This window comes from Thrips palmi, unplaced genomic scaffold (assembly GCF_012932325.1).
Source record: "Thrips palmi isolate BJ-2018 unplaced genomic scaffold, TpBJ-2018v1 HiC_scaffold_10, whole genome shotgun sequence".
In the NCBI taxonomy this organism is placed as follows: Eukaryota; Metazoa; Arthropoda; class Insecta; order Thysanoptera; family Thripidae; genus Thrips; species Thrips palmi.
Genome location: NW_023144621.1, coordinates 16617423 through 16635881, shown reverse-complemented (window position 1 = coordinate 16635881; position 18459 = coordinate 16617423). Strand labels below are relative to the sequence as shown.

The window sequence follows — 18459 nt, the reverse complement described above, 5'->3', positions numbered from 1 at the left end:
GCGTGCGACTCCTGACCTAGCCTTATCAGCGACTTTTGTGCGCCTTCCAGCGCTCCAGCCGCTCCAGCCAGACATAACCTCACTTCTGGGTCGCGGTGTCGCGGCCGAGGTGGACAATGAAGACGAGGCAAAGTGAGGAAGCAGCGGCTGGGCGCGGCGTGGCGTGGCGCGGCCAAGCGGTGGACAGCTGATTGACTGACCACTGACTGACGGAGGCCTGCCGCCCCTCGCCGCCCCTCGCCGCCTGTCACAGCAGCAGCAAGCAGCAGTCGCAGCGGTGCAGAGCTGAAGGGTGGCGGGCAGGTCCACGCGGCGACCCCCTCGACGGCCACCTTCTCGACGGCCACCTCCTTGGCAGACGGGCACCTCTTGGACGGCCAGCTCCTCGACGTCAATCCCCGTCGCCATGGTGGAGGTGCAGGGCCTGCAGCACGCCGAGAAGGCGAAGAAGGCCCCCGGGGACGACGGTCGCCTCTGGCTGTGGCGCTGCGGCTGGCGGTGCTTCGCCTGCACGTCGTCCGTCGTCGGCTGCTGCTGCTGCTGCAGTGGTGGACGCGGTAAGTAGACCCAAATCACGCCAACATTGGAACCCTCTAAAACAGTTAAAACCGTTTGAAGTGCCCTCCGATTGGTGGGGGCGCGCGCCAGTCAGTCCCGCGCGGAGCCATGACCTGCACTTGACAGCGTCAATCACAACCCGTCCTCTGTCTCCCTGGGGAGACTGGAGCATGCTGCAGACAAGGATAGGTAGATGGGTAGATAGCGGCAACTGATGCTAGTCTCGGCACGCAGCCCGTATTGAAATCGCCAGCCCGATAAGGTTTCAGCGTTATCCGGGAGCCGAGAGAGAGAAAGGGTGGGGGAAATGGGGAAAGAGAGAGAGAGAGAGGTTGCACGGCGTGGGTGCGGGGCTGTGCGTGTGCCACGGCGTTAGTAGTGCACTGGCCATGGCCGCAAGGCTGGCTGGCCGTCGGCGAGGCGTCGGCGCGGTCAGCCCGGGGCTCGGCACGCTCCGCACGCCCTGCACGCCCTGCATCATGCCGACGGCGACGCCCAGGCCGACGCCCCTCTGGCGCGCGCCGAGTGCTGGCACTGTCACATCTCGGCATGGACTCTGACGAGGACTCCGGTGGGCTGGCGGGCCGGGTCGACCGCGGTGAGTTAAAAATGACCAATGTCAAAATGAAAACCCCCAAAAACAGCAATTTAAAAATGTGGTGTTTGAGACAGCGAGATGAGATATGAGATAATGAATGTCTCATTCATCCTTGCGACTTGTCCGGGCCACTGAAAATTATTGTGGTTCTTTCGGATATTTAACTTTCATGTTTGTTTTTTAAATTAATTGTTGTTGTTGTTTGGCGGCCCTGCGGGCCCTGCAGGCCCCGGCGGCGTCCGCTCGGCCAAGGAACGCGCCCTGCTCTGGGTCGGGGGCGTCTCCCTGGCGCTGGGGCTGTGCCTCGCCGTCTTCTGGACCCAGCTCCTCACCCTGGTGGTGCACAGCGTGAGTACAAACGACTTTGCTAATTGTTTTTGTTTGTGATGTTGGTTCCCCTGCGGAATGGATTGGGCTGCGGGCGGCGCGGCTATCGCCGGCGGCTGCTCGCGACACTCGGTGCCGGTATCTAGTTTCCCGCTGGCCTTGCCTGGCCTTGCCTGGCCTTGCCCTGCATGTCTGTGTGACCGTATGCACATGCGAGCCACATACAAGTGGGCCAAAAACCCCGCGCTGCGCCGGTGTTTGGAAGGGTTGCCAACCTCGGCCTGCTTACTTTCCGTCTTCTCGAGAAGTTGCCCAGGTAGGCAGGCTGAAGCCAGGGCCTGTGCGCGACTTCAAGTGCGGCTTCATCGTGTAGGCAGGTGCCTGCTTCCCGTAGCACCGCTTGCTTGTGGCCTTCAGCGCCTGCGAGGTGGGCCACCGGCCCGTGCGGCAGCACACCTCTGTGGAGACGGTGGCCTACCTCACCCCTGTGGAGGCGGCAGGGGCAACGTAGGCCACCGTCTCCACAGCGGTGTGTTGTGGGCCGGGCCGGTGGCCTACCTCGCAGGCGCTCCAGGGGGGAAAAAGGTGGGTGGCTGCACGGTGAAACCTCAGATTATGCTACTCTATGGCGCCGCGTGCCTCGCTCGCCGAAAGCCCACACTCTTTTCCGAATGGGAATGGAAGCCTGGGCGCACAGTGGCGGCGAGAAGACCGGTGGAGGCGGTCAAAATCCCGGACGCGTTTCGAGCTTCAGAGTCGCTAAACAGGACCCGAACCGAACGTGTGACCCTACCAATGGATTGCTCTCCAAACGAGGAATCCATTGGTGGGGTCACACGCTCGGTTCGAGTCCTGTGTAGCGCCTCTGGAGCTCAAAACGCGTCTAGAGTTTTGGCCGCCTCCATCGGCCCTCTGACCCACTCTGCTTGCCGGCGACTGTAAAGTGATTAGCGGCCCCTCCACTTGAGATTTCGGGAGGCCGCGTGGCAGCCTTGGTTCGAAACCTCCGCACGCCGTTCAAGGAGTGTCTGCATGAGTGTCTGCAACGCCTGCCGAGGGCAACCCAACGCGCACTGCCGCGCGGGGTGCGGCCCAGCCGCTCCACTGCAGGGGGGCTTCAAACCAATGGACGCTCTGAATTCTGTCAAGGGAAGAATATCCCGTAGAAAATAACATTTTCTTCTTCTTTTGTCTGGCCGCCTTCTTGACGCTTCGCAGGAGCTGCAGCTGTCGCCGCGGTCCACCAGCTTCCGCGTGTGGCGCACCACCCCGGTGCCGCTGCACATCGACTTCTACTTCTGGAACTGGACCAACCCCCAGGAGGTGGAGGACCCGCTCAAGAAGCCCCACTTCGAGCAGATGGGGCCCTACCGCTTCAAGTGAGCCGTTTGCAGATATTTCATTTCGCCCGCGCCTCGGGAACCCTTCGACCACAGCAGCTGGGTGGAAGCAAGCGCCAGTCTCTCGTCAAAAAGTGTCGGAATTTGTCAATGTTTCACTCGCTCGAATTGGGTCAGTAAATCTATTTGGAGAGTTGATCCGGACACGCACTGCTTTTGTTGTCGGGCATTAGCGCGGAGCCGAGCCGAGCCGAGCCGAGCCTTGCAGGGTTATGAAGGCCAATCATGGCGTAATTGGGGTAACTCAATGGGCGGTGCAGTCAGAGTACAGTGCTCTCTGGAAAGGAAAAGTGGAGGGGGGGCGTCGCCTTCGCGATGCGGGTGGATGCATGAGGCATAGACTGGGCGTAGATTGACGGGACGAGCGCGTTCACCTCACAGGTCCCCGTGTAAAACAGAACGGTTCACATTCTTTGTTTAAAAAAGGTATCAAATATTTTTTTAAACCAAAAAAATGGTTTTGTAGGGAGACGAAGGAGAAGGTGAACATCACCTGGAACGCCAACAACGGCACGATCTCCTTCCGCCAGCTGCGCCGCTGGTACTTCGACGCCGAGTTCTCCAACGGCACCCTGGCGGACAACGTGACCACCCTCAACGTGGTGGCGCTGGCAAGTGCAAACAGCCCGCAGTGGGTTTGCCGGAAGACCGGTGGAGGCGGCCAGAACTCTGGAAGCGTTTTGAGCTCCAGAGTCGCTAACGGTCGCTAAGCAGGACTCGAACCGAACGTGTGACCCCGCCATCGGATTCCTCGTTCGGAGAGCAATCTATTGGTGGGGTCACACGTTCGGTTCGGTCCCATTTAACGACTCTGGAGCTCAAAACGCGTCTAGAGTTGCTGCCGCCTCCACCGGTCTTCTGGCCCTCTGTGCAGTGCAGGCCCCTTTTCGTAGAGTCCCTGCGACGCCGGGGTAGAGGCGCGGCGTGACGTGTGGCGATACTCCGCGTTGCAGACGGCGGCGCACGTGGTCCGCGACTGGAGCTTCCTGATGCGGCGCTCGGTGGCGCTGGCGCTGCGCTCCACCAACCAGGCCATCAACATCACCAGGACGGTGGGCCAGTTCCTGTTCGAGGGCTTCGAGGACCCCCTCATCACCATCGCGTCCAAGGTGCCCGGGCTGGCGGGCATCGACATCCCCAGCTTCGACAAGTTCGGCTGGTTCTACATGGTGAGGCGCACAATGGGCCAGAAGACCGGTGGAGGCGGCCAAAACTCTAGTGGCGAACGTGTGAGCTCCACTGGTGCATAGCTCTCCGAACGAGGAATCCATTGATGGGGTCGCACGTTCGGCTCGAGTCCTGCTTTAGTCGCGTACCCCGCCGGGATTTGAACCCGCTCCTCCCCGCGCAGCGCAACGGCTCCACGGAGTACGACGGCCACTTCAACATGGACACGGGCGTGCTGGACGTGGGGCACCTCGGCGAGCTGCGGCGCTGGAACTACAACAACTTCACCCCGTTCTACGACAACCAGTGCGGCGAGCTGCGCGGCTCGGCTGGCGAACTGTTTCCACCGGGCCGCGGCACCGGCGACAGGATCAGCTTGTTCGCGCCCGACCTGTGCAGGTCAGTTTCTCAGGGTATCCCGCTGGCGCTGGTTCGAGTCCCACCCAAGCCTAACAATTTTTCTAATGTCCAGGTCGGTGTCGCTTGACTACGTGCAGCGCATGCACGAGGCGGGGGTGGACGGGCTGCGCTACGAGGGCGGCCCGCTGATGCTGGACAACGGACAGCTGGACGGCGACAACGAGTGCTTCTGCGGCGGCGAGTGCGTGGCCGGCGGCGTGGCCAACGTGTCGGCGTGTCGCTACGGCGCGCCGGCCTTCGTGTCCTTCCCGCACTTCCACCAGGCCGACGCCGCGTACCGGCACGCCGTCAGCGGCATGGCGCCCAGCGCCGACCGCCACGCCTTCTACATCGCCCTGGAGCCGGTGAGCGCTCGGCACAGTCGGCACAGTGGACTTGCCAGAAGACCGGTGGAGGCGGCCGAAATTCTCGACGCGTTTTGAGCTCCAGAGTCGCTGAACAGGACTCGAACCGAACGCGCGACCCCCCCGATGGAGTCCTCGTTCGGAGAGCAATCCATTGGTGGGGTCACACGTTCGGTTTGAGTTTAGCTACTGCGGGGCTGAAAACCGCGTCCAGATTTTCGACCGCCGCGACCGGTCTTCTGCGGCCTACTGTGCGCCATCCTGAGGGTTGATTCGTGTCCTTGCTTCCCCCCCCCTGACTTGCTTCTGGTGTGGCAGACGTACGGCATCCCCCTGGACGTGGCGGCGCGCTTCCAGATCAACCTCCTCGTGCAGAAGAACCGGGACATCTAGTAAGTGTGTCGGCGGAAGCACGGCGGCAACGCCGCCGGATCGATTGCGGGGCGCCCAATGAGTGCGAGAGAGACAGGTTCTGCGTGTCTGCAGCATGCTGGCCAAGGTGCCCGAGCGCACCATGTTCCCCGTCATCTGGTTCGAGCAGCGCGCCGCCATCACCCCGGAGCTGGCCAGGCCGCTGCGCCTGCTGCTGCACCTGCCCGCCATGCTGCTGGGCACGGCGGCGGCCCTGGTGCTGGGCGGCGTGGGCTGCGTCGCAGCCGCCCTCATGCTGCGGAGCCACCGTCGCCGCCTGCGCGCCGACACCCTCGCCCTGGTGGCCTCCGTGGTGGCCAAGAGCGCCAGCATCGCGCACGGCGCCGTCGCCGCGCCCGCCGGCAAGCACAGGTAAGCGCGCCGACGTGGCCGGCCGGGGTCGCCGTCGCACAGTGGGCCATGAGACCGGTGGAGGCGGCCAAAGTCCCGGACGCGTTTTGAGCTCCAGAGTCGCTAAATTAAATGGAACTCGGACCGAACGTGTGAACCCACCAATGGATTCCTCGTTCGGAGAGCAATTCATTGGTGGGGTCACACGTCCGGTTTGAGTCCCATTTAGCGACTCTGGAGCTCAAAACGCGTCCAGAGTTACCTTTGGCCGCTGGTGCCGGTCTTTCGGCTCACTGTGAGTCAACACTTTGGCGACGCCATCGCTACCCCGCGGACTCCACTGTCCTCGCCGCGCGGAGTATCGACAAGCCTGTCCTGTGCCTGCAGCGCCAACGGCCAGCACGGCCAGCACGGCCAGCTCGCCGCGACGCCCCCGCTGCTGCACGAGGCGCGGACGCGCGCGCGGAGTCTGGCCAGCCTGGCCGCCACCGGGACCGCCGGCACCGCGCTGCAACCCCTTCTCTCGGCCGCTAGTCCCGCCAGCACCGAGGCCTCGACGGGCACGAGCAGCCCCGTCCCCCGCGGCGGCCTCGCCCCGGTGTCCGCGCCAGAGGACTCCGGCACGCCGGAACCGGACGAGCCGGAAGACGACCCGCCGCACCGGAACGGCAGCGCGGCCGCCGTGCCGGAGGAGGAGGTGAAGGCCGACGAGCGCGAGTCCGCAACGTCCACGACGTCGAGCCCGGCAGCGCAGGAACCGCCGCCGCCGGACAGGAACGCCGCCGGCGAACTTTGACTCGGCCGTCTCGGCTTTCGATTCGATTGACTCGAGCTCGGCGGGAAAGAAAAGACTGATTCCAAGTCAAGTGCGCGCTCTGCCGCTCTACGTACCGGCAGCCCGACGAACACTGAATGAAGCCGTTGCGACCGGCGCACAGTGGGCTAGACGGCCAAAACTCGAGACGCGTTTTGAGCTCCAGAGTCGCTACAGTAAATGGGACTCGAACCGAACGTGTGACCCCATCGATGGATTCCTCGTTCGAAGAGCAATCCATTGGTGGGGTCACACGTTCGGTTCGAGTCCTGTTTAGCTACTCCAGAGCTCAAAACGCGTTTAGCGTTTTGGCCGCCTCCATCGGTCTGCTGGCCCACTGTGCGGCGCCTGCCTCCACTTCACTTTTTCACTCAACCACCATTTTCCATTGTCATTTTCTACGTTTCTAGAGTAAGGAAATAAATCGCGAACTGAACGGGCAGAGTGTTACTGGACGGTTGGCTGATCCCGAACACGTCGTGGCTGTCTCACTCGCACCTCTGCGGGACGGCCCGGACGGCCCACGAGAGCGAGAGAGACAGAGCGATACTGCCGGGGATCAGCCTGCAGATGTCATGCATAACTGACATTGGCGGCTCACACGGGGGAGCGGCACAGCAGCACACATCGCGCTCCCCACCAGGCTTCGCTTCGCCCGCTTCGCCCGCTTCGCCCTCGCCGCGTCGACTGCCCCTCTCTCTCTCGCACCCGCGAGGAGTGCTGAAGGGGTGCGAGAGAGACGGAACGACGCGCCCCGTGTCCAGTCCGCTAAAGAGTTCGCGGACAGACGCCAAAAATCACGTCGCCCGCCGCCGGACCACGCCGGACCGTCGGACCACGCCGGACGGGGAGGGGAATGGCGTCGTTGGCGTCGTCGGGGGCCGCCCCTCAGCGACGTGTCTCTCTCTCTCACACCCGTGCAGGCCCACCCTGGGTCCACGCAACGGCCCGTGAGTGCGAGGGGGACAGCGCCAGGAGGCGAAGCGGGGCGGCAGTGGCGCCAGCAGCCGAGCCAACAACGGTCCGAGTCAACGGCATGGGCACGTAACGGGTGCGTGAGTATGTTACAGAGTACAGCGCGGACTGATCCCGAGAGTAGTTTTCGTCGCTGCCTCCCTCACGCCTTTAGGGGACGCCCCATCGGTGCGAGAGAGACAGAGCGGTGGTGTAGCTCCCCCTTCCTACCCCTTCCCAATACCGCCCCCGGTGGGCAAGCGAGCCGGCGGATTGCTCGGCGAGCACGATCAGGCGAAGGGCAGAGAGTTATTTGCAGTTCGGCCGTGTGAATAGCGTGAATGGCGGGTACAGTCGGAGACACAAGTACGCGGATGTGCGGGGTGGCTAACCTGAGGTAACCTTAGTCTGGCCTTGCGCGCCGTGCGGGTGGCAGCCCTGCCCTGGTCTCGCGCGGTGACGCGGGAGATTATGAAGCGCTCGAGGCCGCCCCGCCACGCCCGCCGCGCCCGCGGCAAAGTCCGTCCGAATGGTCGCGTTGTCACACTTGACAAGGTGTTTATTGCTCTTCGGGACGCGCTGGCGACTAGAGAGCTCAAACGAGCGAACACTGCCTGTCCGAACGACCGAAAACGAAGGCTTCTGCCGAGCTCGGCTCGTCCGACTCGGTTCTGCGTCGAGCCGGGCGAGCCGGACTGCGGCTGGCTCGGCGGCTCGGTCGCCGGAGCAACCCGAAGAACTACCGACGGGTCGCTCGGAGCCGAACGATAGCTACTAGAGGGCAGCACCTGTCGGGAAGGTTGCGACAGACACTAGGAAGGGTGAGTGGGGGATTCTGTTGGCCAGCTTCCGAAAAAGGCGGGTGTCGAACCGGAAGCAGAGGTTTCAACGAGCGAGTGTCGAGGAGTTCGGGTATCTTCGGAAGCCGAAAAGTGCTTCGGCTCGCAACATATCCGAACAGCCGTGTTCGCTCCTTTGAGCTCTCTACTGGCGACGATAACGCCTCACGGGATTTCGGGAAGTCGGTTCAAACGCTTGTTGTTCTAGAGCCTAGTGTACAGTCCAGGCAAAAAAGACACGTCATTGTAATTTTCGGAGGCCGGGCCATCATAAAGTAGATCTGCCGTAGATAAACAACTATCTGTCCGAGAGCGCCTCTCTGCCCAGTTGAAGAAGATAAATAATTTTTGCGAAGCCCCTGCAGCCTTACAGTGTAGACGACACCCCGCGGTGTGGAACGCTATTTGTGTACAGTGTGGCGCGCCCGCAATGGGAATCCGCGAATCCACGCGGCGCGGCGTCGCGTTGCTTCGCGGCCAGGTGGACGCCGAGGCCAAGATTTGGCGCGCGAGTGGCGTGGGCGGACAGCCGGACGGCCGCCGAGGCGGACGGACAGACGGACGGACGGACCTCGTCTGACACACCTCCCCTGTGGGGTTCGCGGCGTGGCGCGGCGCGGCGCGGCGCTCAGCTGGGACGAGGTGGACGAGGTAGTACGCCGCGCGCTCCGCTCACGGCTCCGCGCTCCCGCTCCGCTCCGCTCCCACCTCGCAGTCGTGCTTGAGCCTCCTCACCGGCAGCAGCTTGGACTTGGACTTCGGGACGCCGCCGAAGACACAAACGCCGTCTTCGCTGTGCTTCGCTGTGCTTCGTGCTTCGCACCCGCCGCGCGGGCACCCCTGTAGTGTCGCCTCTCTCTTGACCATGGCCTGGACCAGCGCCCTGCGGCCGCAGCTGCCGGCCCTGCTCGTCGCCGTGCTCTGCGCCTTCCTCGCGCCCGTGTCTGCCCAGCCCGCCGGTGAGTAACCTCTGCGTTCTTGTTCTTGTGTGACAGTGGAGGCCCCAGTGACATCCGCCGCGTTTGGCTCACGTCTCGCCCAGAGTGCACAGCGCTGTCAAATGGGACGGTCGGGCGGCCGTCGTTTTCAGTGTAAACATCGCGTGGAGCTGTCGCCGCCGTTTGCGAGGTTAGAGTGCCCACGTGGACGGCGAGACCAAGCGGCAAGCGGACAGCCACGCCACTGTAACTCAATTTAGAAATTGAATTTACGGGTGTGCTATGCACGGTGCTCTGCACGGTGCTATGCGCGGCGCTGGCGGCTGCCTTCCTCGAGATAACCAGTGACACGGCAAATGACCCTGCCGATACTCCGCGCGCGGTGTCCGGATGTCTCTCGCGCGCGGAGTAGTGACGGGTCACCCTGAATCCGTCGCCCCGAAAGTCTTGTGCGTGCGCCGCTAAAAAAGGCGCCGCGTCGTGATCTGCTTGTTTACGAGCTCTCCACTTTTGGCTCGCTCTGTCTCTCTCGCACTCACGGGGCGTCCCGCCAGAGTGCGACAGAGACAGAGCGACGCTGTCGCCGGCGGTCGTGTTCGGGATAGACGTGGACTGTCGACGGAGCGGTGTGCCAGTGGCAAACGTTGCCACTCGCGTTTTCGGCCATTGTCGCTGGCCTGAGGTTAAGGGTAACGATGCGCGGGGTAGCGACGCCTTGTTTGCAGGGACCTTGTCCAGATCGTGCAAAGCGACCCGCCTGAAAAAAAGAAAAAAGCACGACGAAACTGGTCCAACGAAAATACTGCTCTGTGACGACGTGCTGTCGACCAGTGCGGAGCATTCATGGTTGCAACTGCCCTGCTTCTGCGGCTTTCTGGCCAGTCCTGGTCTCCCAGGTTCCCCTGGTTCCCTGGTTAGCGAGCCGCGGGCAGGTGCGAACAGGAATCAGGATGTCGCCCCAGTCCTCTGTACACACACATGCCACCGTGGGCATGTCTCACATATGTCGCCCCCAACTATCTAATCGTTTCGTACCTGGATCGGACACTAGCGCACTGTCACTGGTGCGTTTACACTTTTTGCACCGAGCCACCGTGTTCCTTCGGAACGGAAGGGGAAATGGCCAGATACAGGATTTCTGCCTAAAACTCTGCATCGCGCCAACTTGCGCCAACTCGTGGGAACGCTTTGTCGATCTAGAAGGCGGAGGGATCGCATGGACCACCGCACCCGTGACTAAATGAACCTCATGGCACCGAAGTGAAGCATTATATCCTCGGGCAAGATTCGCTACGGCGTCTCACATCGCAAAAAATAAAAATATTTTCGATGAAAAAGGAGGGAAATAGACACTATTTGTGGACGGACCCTGGGAAAGTACCTGCTGGTGTGACAGAGAGGACATCGGGTGGGCCGTGTTAAGTGAAGGGGGCTCGTCTCATTACCGGGCGTTTGTGTCGTGTGTGTGTGTGTGTTCGTCGAAAGGACACGGGTACTCGTCTACACTGCTGACAAAACACAGTGCCCTCGAGATTACGTTTTTCCTGCGAAACCGTTTGGCCTGCTTTTGAAATGGGGAAAAAGGTGCGAGAAGGGGGATGTTGGGAAAGGATACACACACACACACCACACACACACACACACACACACACACAAACACAAAAACACACACACACACACACACACTCCCTGACGCGAGCACGTGTCGACTTGGTTAGGGGGTGGGTGAGTTGCGTTTCCCGCGCCTACTGCGGGGGGTAGCAGTGTGTACTCTGTGAGTCAAGCTCTGTGATGCAAACGCAAAGAATGGTTCGTGTGCCGTTGTCTCGCAGCAGTTTTCGTTAATCTGAAGGGGATTGCAGTCATTGCCATGTTGCCCTGTGGCGGTCGCGCGGCTGCACATAGTACAGTAGGACACTACACTACAAGTTCCACCAGCAGCAGCAATAAATGGGCTCGCGAATCACACAAACGATTACTCGAACGATTATCAGTGAAGCCGCATCCACGTGCCGGGCAGGGCAGGGCAGGAATTTAGTGGGATTAGAGTCTCTGCTCGCGGGGCTCCCCCCCCCCACACAAAAAATTACTATAAAAACAGAAATTTTACGAAATCTTGTTCTTTTTTTTTTAACGATTATAAATGAATTAAGAATATTGCCGCTAATTTTTCTTTTCAAAGCAGGGATTTTTTTAAAAAAAGAATTGGATGGTGGTGACATGTGGAGTGTCTATCTTCGTCAACGTATTGTCTATATATAATGTAACGACTGTCCCCGTCTGCGACGCGACAGGTCATGGGCCGCTCCCACTATATAACCAGTGTAGGGCGTGAAAGATGTACAGGCCGTTCTGCTCGGGGTCGGTCGCTCGCACGGCACGGCACGCGGGGGAGACTTTGGAAGTCTGTGCGTCACATCCAGGAAGTGTGAGGGGGAGGGGGGATGAATAAAGCAGAGTAGAAACAGCCAAATCCGCCAGCCAGGACCAAGTTTTTTTTTTTTAATTTTCCGCGCATTTTCCACGTCCTTACCCCCTTTTTTCAGTGGCGCGTCTTTTTTTGGCCTCACACCTGCCTTTCCCTGCCTCGTTGGACTATTGTTGATCCTGAAAGCATTTTCTCTTTGTTGCCCCCTCCCCCCCGAATCCTAATTAAGTGATGGCTGGGCTGACGTGCTAGACCGGGGCAGACCGGGCCCGGCCCAGGGTGCGGTGAGGTGTGTGCTGCACAAAACGGAGCCGGGGTGTGTTCTTGTCATCAATAACGCTGCCTTGGCGGGCGGCGTGGCGGCCGTGCGAGGTGACCGCACCCTCGCCGCACAGTGGGCCAGAAGGCCGGCGGAGGCGGCCAAAACTGTACTAGACGCGTTTTGAGCTCCAGTGTCGCTACACAGGACTCGAACCGAACGTGTGACCCCACCAATGGATTCCTCGTTCGGAGAGCAATCCATTGGCGGGGTGACACGTTCGGGTCGAGTCCCATTTAGCGACTCTGGAGCTCAAAACGCGTCTGGGCCCACGTCCACAATGTTCGTCCACACTGTGCCTTGCCACGCTGGGGCTCTTCTCCTCCTGTTGAACACGACAGGTGAACGCATGTCCGCTGAAGTGGGGCACACAGACACACATGCGCGCAGAGGTGTAGGCACGCACGCACGCGGGCAGAGCCCTGGCAGACCAAGGTGACGGCCGTTTCGGACAACGATAGCGGAGGCGATTGTTTCTGTGTTTGGATACTGGATGCGTGTTGTGTTTGCGGATCACGCCGGCCAGGGGCAGCAGCGCGCCACCCGTTTCCCCCGCGCGACGACGACTAACTCGACTATAGCTACGGTTGCTCAGCCCCCCCCCAAAGAAAAAAAAAAGCAAAAACAAAACTGCGCTACTGGGTAAACCGACTAAGGTAATACCTGTCCTAATCAGAAATAAGTGAGACCGAAGAATTTGGTTCAAAATCGATTATTGTGGCGGCCTGAACTCGGCCTGAACGTTGACACTTACCGCTGCTCTTTAGTCCCCCTGGCCGTGGTATCACTGCTGGCTGACCCGCTGCGTGACTCGGGGCCGTCCACTCCACTGCAGTACCCGCGGCCCTGGGGCCCTGGGGGGCCCTGGGGGGCCCTGGGGTGGTGTCTGGTTTTGTCCAGTGCACTGGCACGCCTCGCGGGTGGCCATGCTCGCCGTTCTCCCTGAGATGTACGAGTCCACAAAGTCACCACACCCAGAAAAAAAAAATTCCTAAATTTTTAATTTTTTGTCTTTTTTTTACATTTTGATTCCAGAAACTTGTTGTTTGTACGTAAAAGAAGTAAGGATAAAAAATTCTTATAATATACAAGAAAGGATTTTTTTCTTGTTTTGGGTGTGAAAGTCGGTGAAAGTCAGCAAGGAGTACTCTTCACTAACTGTGCACGCACTTTGCTCACCTTGCCGAACATTCCTCTGTGGCCTCCCCCTCTGGCGGGGTGTGCGATCACGCCCTTCGGGAAGGGAAGGGGGAGTCTGTAGAGTATTTGCTGGCATCGGCGACGGCCCGGCCAATTGCAACACGAGAGTGCTTTTTAGATACCCGCCCACTATCGAGGCGCTTGCCCTGTGTCCGAGCCGTCCGAGCTGGCCATGTTGATTTTATCAGTGTCCTTGCTTGTTTTGGCAGACGCCATGGCCTCCACGCCGGTCCCCGCCGTGCCCGCCGTGCCCATCGGGGTGGCCGGCGCCGTCAAGGCCGTCCCGGACTCGCAGAACATCAGTGCCTTCTTCCCGAAGATCAACGGCGACCTGACCAAGATCTCCTGGGCGCACGCCGTCAACAACCAGTCCCTGCTGGCCGAGGCCCTGAACGGTAAGGACGCGGGGGTGCGCTGTGTGGTGACCGGTGGAGGCGGCCGAAATTCTGGACGCATTTCGAGCTCCAGAGTCGCTAAATGGGACGCGAACCGATCGTGTGACCCCACCAATGGATTGCTCTCCGAAAGAGGAAATCCAGTGGTGGGGTCACACGTCTGGTTCGAGTCCTATTCAGCGACTCTGGAGCTCAAAACGCGTCTTAGAGTTTCGGCCGCCTCCACCGCTCTTCTGTGCGTCCGTCTGCTGAAGTGTCTTTTTGCCTAGCCGTTGCTTCGGATGGCGGTCAGGCAATTTGGCCGCGTTCATTTCGCTCCCGAGATTGCTTTTGTGGCATCGCCGATGATTATTGCGGCCTACGGCATGGCTATGGTGCGGCGGCAAAAATACATTCCACAGTGCCGCCATTTTTAGTCGTGACGCGCCTAAAACTACGTGTGCCTCGTCATAAAAATAAGAAAAAATCATAAATTTTTTAAAAATCTAGTGCAAAATACTGAAATTGAAAAATACATTGATTCTTCCACGCCCACCGTGTCCGAGTGTAGGTCCGCTAGGTCCTCCTGACGGTGGAGGATGTCCACGAGTGCCTCGGCACGGCCCCTGCGTGATAAAGCCATTGTCATCGCCTACCTACCGCTCGTAACCCCAGCCAGCCCGGGGCCTTGAGGGCCTTGGGGGCCTTGAGAGCCGCGACAATGATAAAGACTGGCCTCGGCGCCCATTCAAAGTACCGCCACCTCGCGGCGGCAGCGGCGGCACCTCGCAGCACCTCGCCACCTGGTCATTGTCACGGAGTTTATGCCGACTCGACAAAAATCCCGACTTTGGGTGTCTCTGTAACGGACATAGGCGTGGTGCATAGGACGAGTTAAACTCATAATTATGTGGTTGGCTGATTTTTGGGTCGCATGCGTGACACTCCCGACGCGCGTCGGGCTGCGAAAGCGATAGTTCCGTTCCGGTTGGAGGAAATGTGGGTCGTGGGGATGATGGCTCGCGCGGGCGGCTGGCGTGGGCTGGCGTGTGCATACTGCAGGCAGACTGATTCCGAGGGTCCTTTTCGCCGCGCTGTCTCTCTCGCTCTCTTGAGGCGTCCCGTATGGGCGGGAGAGAGACAGCGGCATGAGTCTGCTGCTCCTCGCGTGGCGGGGCCGTGGCGGGGCTCACCCCGTGGCCTTGGACGGGCAGCTCCCCGACGCCTGGCTTCCGCGTTCTGACAGCGGCAAACAAGGCGCGGCCCGGCCAGCGGCGCCAGCGGCAGTATCCGGGCATATCCGGGCATATCCGGGCCACCGGAACCGAATCGAGCTCCCCGTCAGCCTGACAGTGTAGCGGAGCGCGGAGCGGCCAGAGTGGTCCTCGGAGTCCAAGGCAAGTGCACAGTGGATTCGTCAGAAAGACCGGTGGAGGGGGCCAATACACTAGACGCGTTTTGTGCTCCAGAGTCGCTGAATGGGTCTCGAACCGAACGTGTGACCCCACCAATGGATTCCTCGTCCGGAGAGCAATCCATTGGTGGGGTCACACGTTCGGTTCGCGTCCCATTTAGCGACTGTGGAGCTCAAAACGCGTCTGGAGTTTCGGGCTCCTCCCCCGGCCCGCTGTGAAGCGCCCGCCGTCGAGCGGGTAGGCAACCCAACGTACTCCGGCGGCGCGCGGCGGCCGCGCTGCTCGGCGCGCTGCTGCCAGCTCTGCCAGCCCGCCGCCTGGCAGGCAGGCAGCACAACGCACGCCGGCGGTAGGCAACCCATCCTGCATCCTGCAGCACCAGCAGAGTGGCCGGCGAGTCTTTGACTCGGCGAAGGTCAGCGAGAAGCCCCGTGCATAACACCATGTAGGTGTCAGGCTGAACACTGCTCTCGTCGCTCTGTCTCGCACGCCGCGCGGCCCACGAGTGCGAGAGAGACAGAGCGCTGCATGGGGGTGGGGCCTATCGGCAAGGTGATCATGATCGTGTTCGTACAGGTGGCGTGTGCACAACATGAGCAGCAGTAGGCCAGAAGACCGGAGGAGGGGGCCAAAATTCTAGACGCGTTTTGAGCTTCAGAGGCGCTAAGTGGGACTCGAACCGAACGTGTGATCCCACCAATGAATTCCTCGTTCGGAGAGTAATCCATTGGTGGGGTCACACGTTCTGCTCGAGTTCTGTTTAGCGACCCTGGAGCTCGAAACGCGTCTAGAGTAGACCACCGGTCATCTGGCCACTGTCACTGTGCACCGCCTCCCCATCACGTGGCTTACGCGCGCCCCCCGCCCGGCGGCGCCCGGCCACCTACGGGGCGGCAGGGCGGCGGAGTGGTCGAGTCATCCAGGTAAGGGGGTTGGCGGTGTTTTCCTTTGCCTGTGGTGCACTGCATGCACTGCAGGGAGGGATGTGCACACACCCTGCCTGGGCAGTGCCTGGCGATGACGAGCGTCACTCTGTCCCTCTCGCACTCACGGGGGGCGCCGGAGAGGTACGAGAGGGACAGATCGACGCTGCCCGCCCTGCCGGGGGTCGCCCTGGGGGTCGCTGTTGGCGCCTGCCCCCTCCGACCCGCCGTCCGCGCGACGACGAGGTGGCCGTCGTAGAGGTGGCCGCTCTTACATCGCTCTGTCTCGCTCGCACCCCTGCGGTCCTGCTGCACCCTGCGGCACGCCCCTCGAGTGCGAGAGAGACGGAGCGACACGTGTCGGCATCACAGCGCATCGCAGGGGGCGGCGAAACGGGCGAAACCTCACACGCGGCCCTGGCTCGCCCTGGCACGCCGTGGCTCGCCGTGGCGGGCGGCGCCATCGACTGAGGAAGGAGGAGAGAAGAATACACGGTTGCTTTTCAAAGGGAAAGTAGGTTTGTAGGGTACGAAGTACGAACACGACGCAGTGTAGGGCCCTGTCTGTCTGTCTCACTGTCTGTATGTCTGTCAGCTCGCAGGCACGCCACCTTGCGGTGTGGTGGCCAGCCTGGTGGGACAGTTCATCAATTAATCCGCGTAGGTGGCGCCACTGGCCGTGCGTCAAGTGGCACGACGTCCACGGCGTCGTCGGCGTGCTCCTGAACTCGCCGCCGTTCCTTTGCAGGCTCGGTGATGATGATGGAGGCCGATGTGATCATGTCCGCGGCTGGGCAGCCCGTCATGGGACACCCCCCGGCCGACTCCTCGGACCTGTCCCTCCTCGAGTTCCTCCGCAGCGTCACCGCCTTCAACACGGACCACCAGGACGCCCCCAAGGGCATCAAGCTGGACTTCAAGTCCATCGAGGTCTTCGAGAAGGCGCTTGAGTTCCTCAAGCAGAACTTCAAGGATGTGAGTGGTTGCTGCGGAGTGGCGGCGGTTCAACTCTGCCCGCGGCGCTACCCCGCGGCGCTGCGGCCGTCCCGACGCCGTCCCGTGGGGTAGTGCCGCGCAGGGCGGCGTAGGGGGTACTGACTCCCTTCCTCCGCAGGTGCCCGCCTTCCCCGTGTGGCTCAACGCCGACATCCTGCCGGGCCCCGTCAACGCCAGCGAGTCCGGGACCATCCCCGTGGACGCGAAGCGCTTCCTGGACAAGGCCAAGGCGGAGTACCCCGATCTGATGCTGTCCCTGGGCTGGACCACGCGCTGGGGCAGCAAGCTGGACCAGAGCCAGGTGCCCGTCGACCAGGTCAAGTACAGCCCGGACCAGGTCAAAGCCATGATCGCTGCGATCAAGAACAGCGCCGTCGACCAGCCCATCACGTACGCCGTGCGCGCCGCCTTCGTGGCCAACTCGCTGGACGAGCTCAAGAGCCTCCTGGACCAGACCCCGCAGGCCTCAGGTACCCGAACTCATTTCTGATGTAGTTTCTCGGAACCTGGCGCGGGACTAAGTTGGATCTGTTGTTTCCAGGCCAAGCCACCCTGTCCGTGTGGAGCAGCGACGACACCGACGTGGTGGACGTGAAGCAGCTCAAGAAGAACATCCTGGCGCTGGGCAAGGACCGCGTCTACGTGGACGTCGGCGAGCAGCTCGCCAAGGACCTGAACCTGTCCAGCGCGTCCGCGACCACCTACGCCTCCGTCGCCACCACCCTCATGGCCCTGATGGCCGTCATGTTGAGGGCACTGTGATCTGCCAAGGCTGGACTGTGCGAGGCGGCTTACTGCCTCAAAACAAAAACAAAAGGAAAAAAAACATTCCATGTTCTTTGGACCACGCAGAGAGACCAAAAAACGCATTGTCAAATCGGAGTCAACTCACTTTACTTATAGCTTTGACTGATTTGATGAGTGTAATACACGGGGTTATTTTTAATTTATTTTGTCAATTTTAGCTGTGTATTTTGTTGCATCTACTTTCCATTTGCCTCACCTTTGCTTTATCGCCTATAGATTTAAGATTTGATCGTGTAGATAAGCACATATAGTGACTTAAGGATTGTACTTTTAGTCACCGTAATTTTAAGTTCTGGAGAATTTGTGCCATATCATGGCTCTCACTCTGACGTATGTTATTTTCTATCTTTCCCATTGTTATCCATAATTATGTTAATTTCACGTCCGGTTTACGGAACAGCAAAGGTTGATAGTGCCTTTGGCTTCAGTACCATTCAATTTATTTTCATGAATCTTCTAGCCTAGTCAATCATTAAACTAAATGGTCTGTCTTTCTACCATTCCGGCGAATTGTGATACATAGAGGGTAGATGGCGTTGTAGCATACTGTTTGTGTCTCTATTGTGATACATTAAACACGACTGCTGTGGATACAAAACAAGTTTCAAGTGTATGCCATGACCTTTGTGGCGCGGGATTGAGGAGCATTGTCTCAGGCGGTGATAAATTTGTTTTCCCACACATATTGCAATAGTTTGCATATTCCGCCTTTACCCGACAGTGTCCGCGGTCGCGCTGTCCGCACCTTGCACCAGGGATGTTGCGCGGAAAGTTCCTGGTGACGTCACCCATTGGCTCTTTCCAGCGTCCACCCTGGCGTCTCTGTGCTCGGCCGGCTTGCCTAGGCTTGCCACGTGGGCCCGGCCAGTCGCTGTG

The 18459-nt window shown here is 60.3% G+C and overlaps 2 protein-coding genes across 2 annotated transcripts; both read left to right on the top strand.

Moving 5' to 3' along the window:
- Positions 1-1092: 1092 nt before the first annotated feature.
- On the top strand, positions 1093-5601 carry LOC117645692 (protein peste-like). The gene is made up of 9 exons (XM_034386025.1): positions 1093-1156; positions 1383-1504; positions 2702-2862; positions 3350-3494; positions 3837-4052; positions 4235-4449; positions 4523-4814; positions 5133-5206; positions 5301-5601. Exons 1-9 carry the CDS (start codon positions 1108-1110, stop codon positions 5599-5601), a joined length of 1575 nt encoding a protein of 524 aa, XP_034241916.1. The 5' UTR covers positions 1093-1107.
- A 3236-nt stretch (positions 5602-8837) lies between these two features.
- LOC117649295 (protein FAM151B) lies at positions 8838-18184 on the top strand. Its single transcript, XM_034391917.1, has 5 exons — positions 8838-9142; positions 13278-13463; positions 16529-16755; positions 16895-17246; positions 17318-18184. The coding sequence occupies exons 1-5, from the start codon at positions 9049-9051 to the stop codon at positions 17536-17538; spliced, it is 1080 nt and encodes a 359-aa protein (XP_034247808.1). The 5' UTR covers positions 8838-9048; the 3' UTR covers positions 17539-18184.
- Positions 18185-18459: the final 275 nt, after the last annotated feature.

What these genes read in the sequence shown, in the direction of transcription:
- LOC117645692 (XM_034386025.1), top strand. Translation starts at nt 1,108, where the DNA reads ATGGACTCTGACGAGGACTCCGGTGGGCTGGCGGGCCGGGTCGACCGC. An exon ending in GGCGGGCCGGGTCGACCGCG is followed by an intron (nt 1,157 to 1,382) that starts GTGAGTTAAAAA and finishes CGGGCCCTGCAG; the next exon opens with GCCCCGGCGGCGTCCGCTCG. An exon ending in CCCTCAACGTGGTGGCGCTG is followed by an intron (nt 3,495 to 3,836) that starts GCAAGTGCAAAC and finishes TCCGCGTTGCAG; the next exon opens with ACGGCGGCGCACGTGGTCCG.
- LOC117649295 (XM_034391917.1), top strand. Translation starts at nt 9,049, where the DNA reads ATGGCCTGGACCAGCGCCCTGCGGCCGCAGCTGCCGGCCCTGCTCGTC. An exon ending in CGTGTCTGCCCAGCCCGCCG is followed by an intron (nt 9,143 to 13,277) that starts GTGAGTAACCTC and finishes TTGTTTTGGCAG; the next exon opens with ACGCCATGGCCTCCACGCCG. An exon ending in TCAAGCAGAACTTCAAGGAT is followed by an intron (nt 16,756 to 16,894) that starts GTGAGTGGTTGC and finishes CTTCCTCCGCAG; the next exon opens with GTGCCCGCCTTCCCCGTGTG.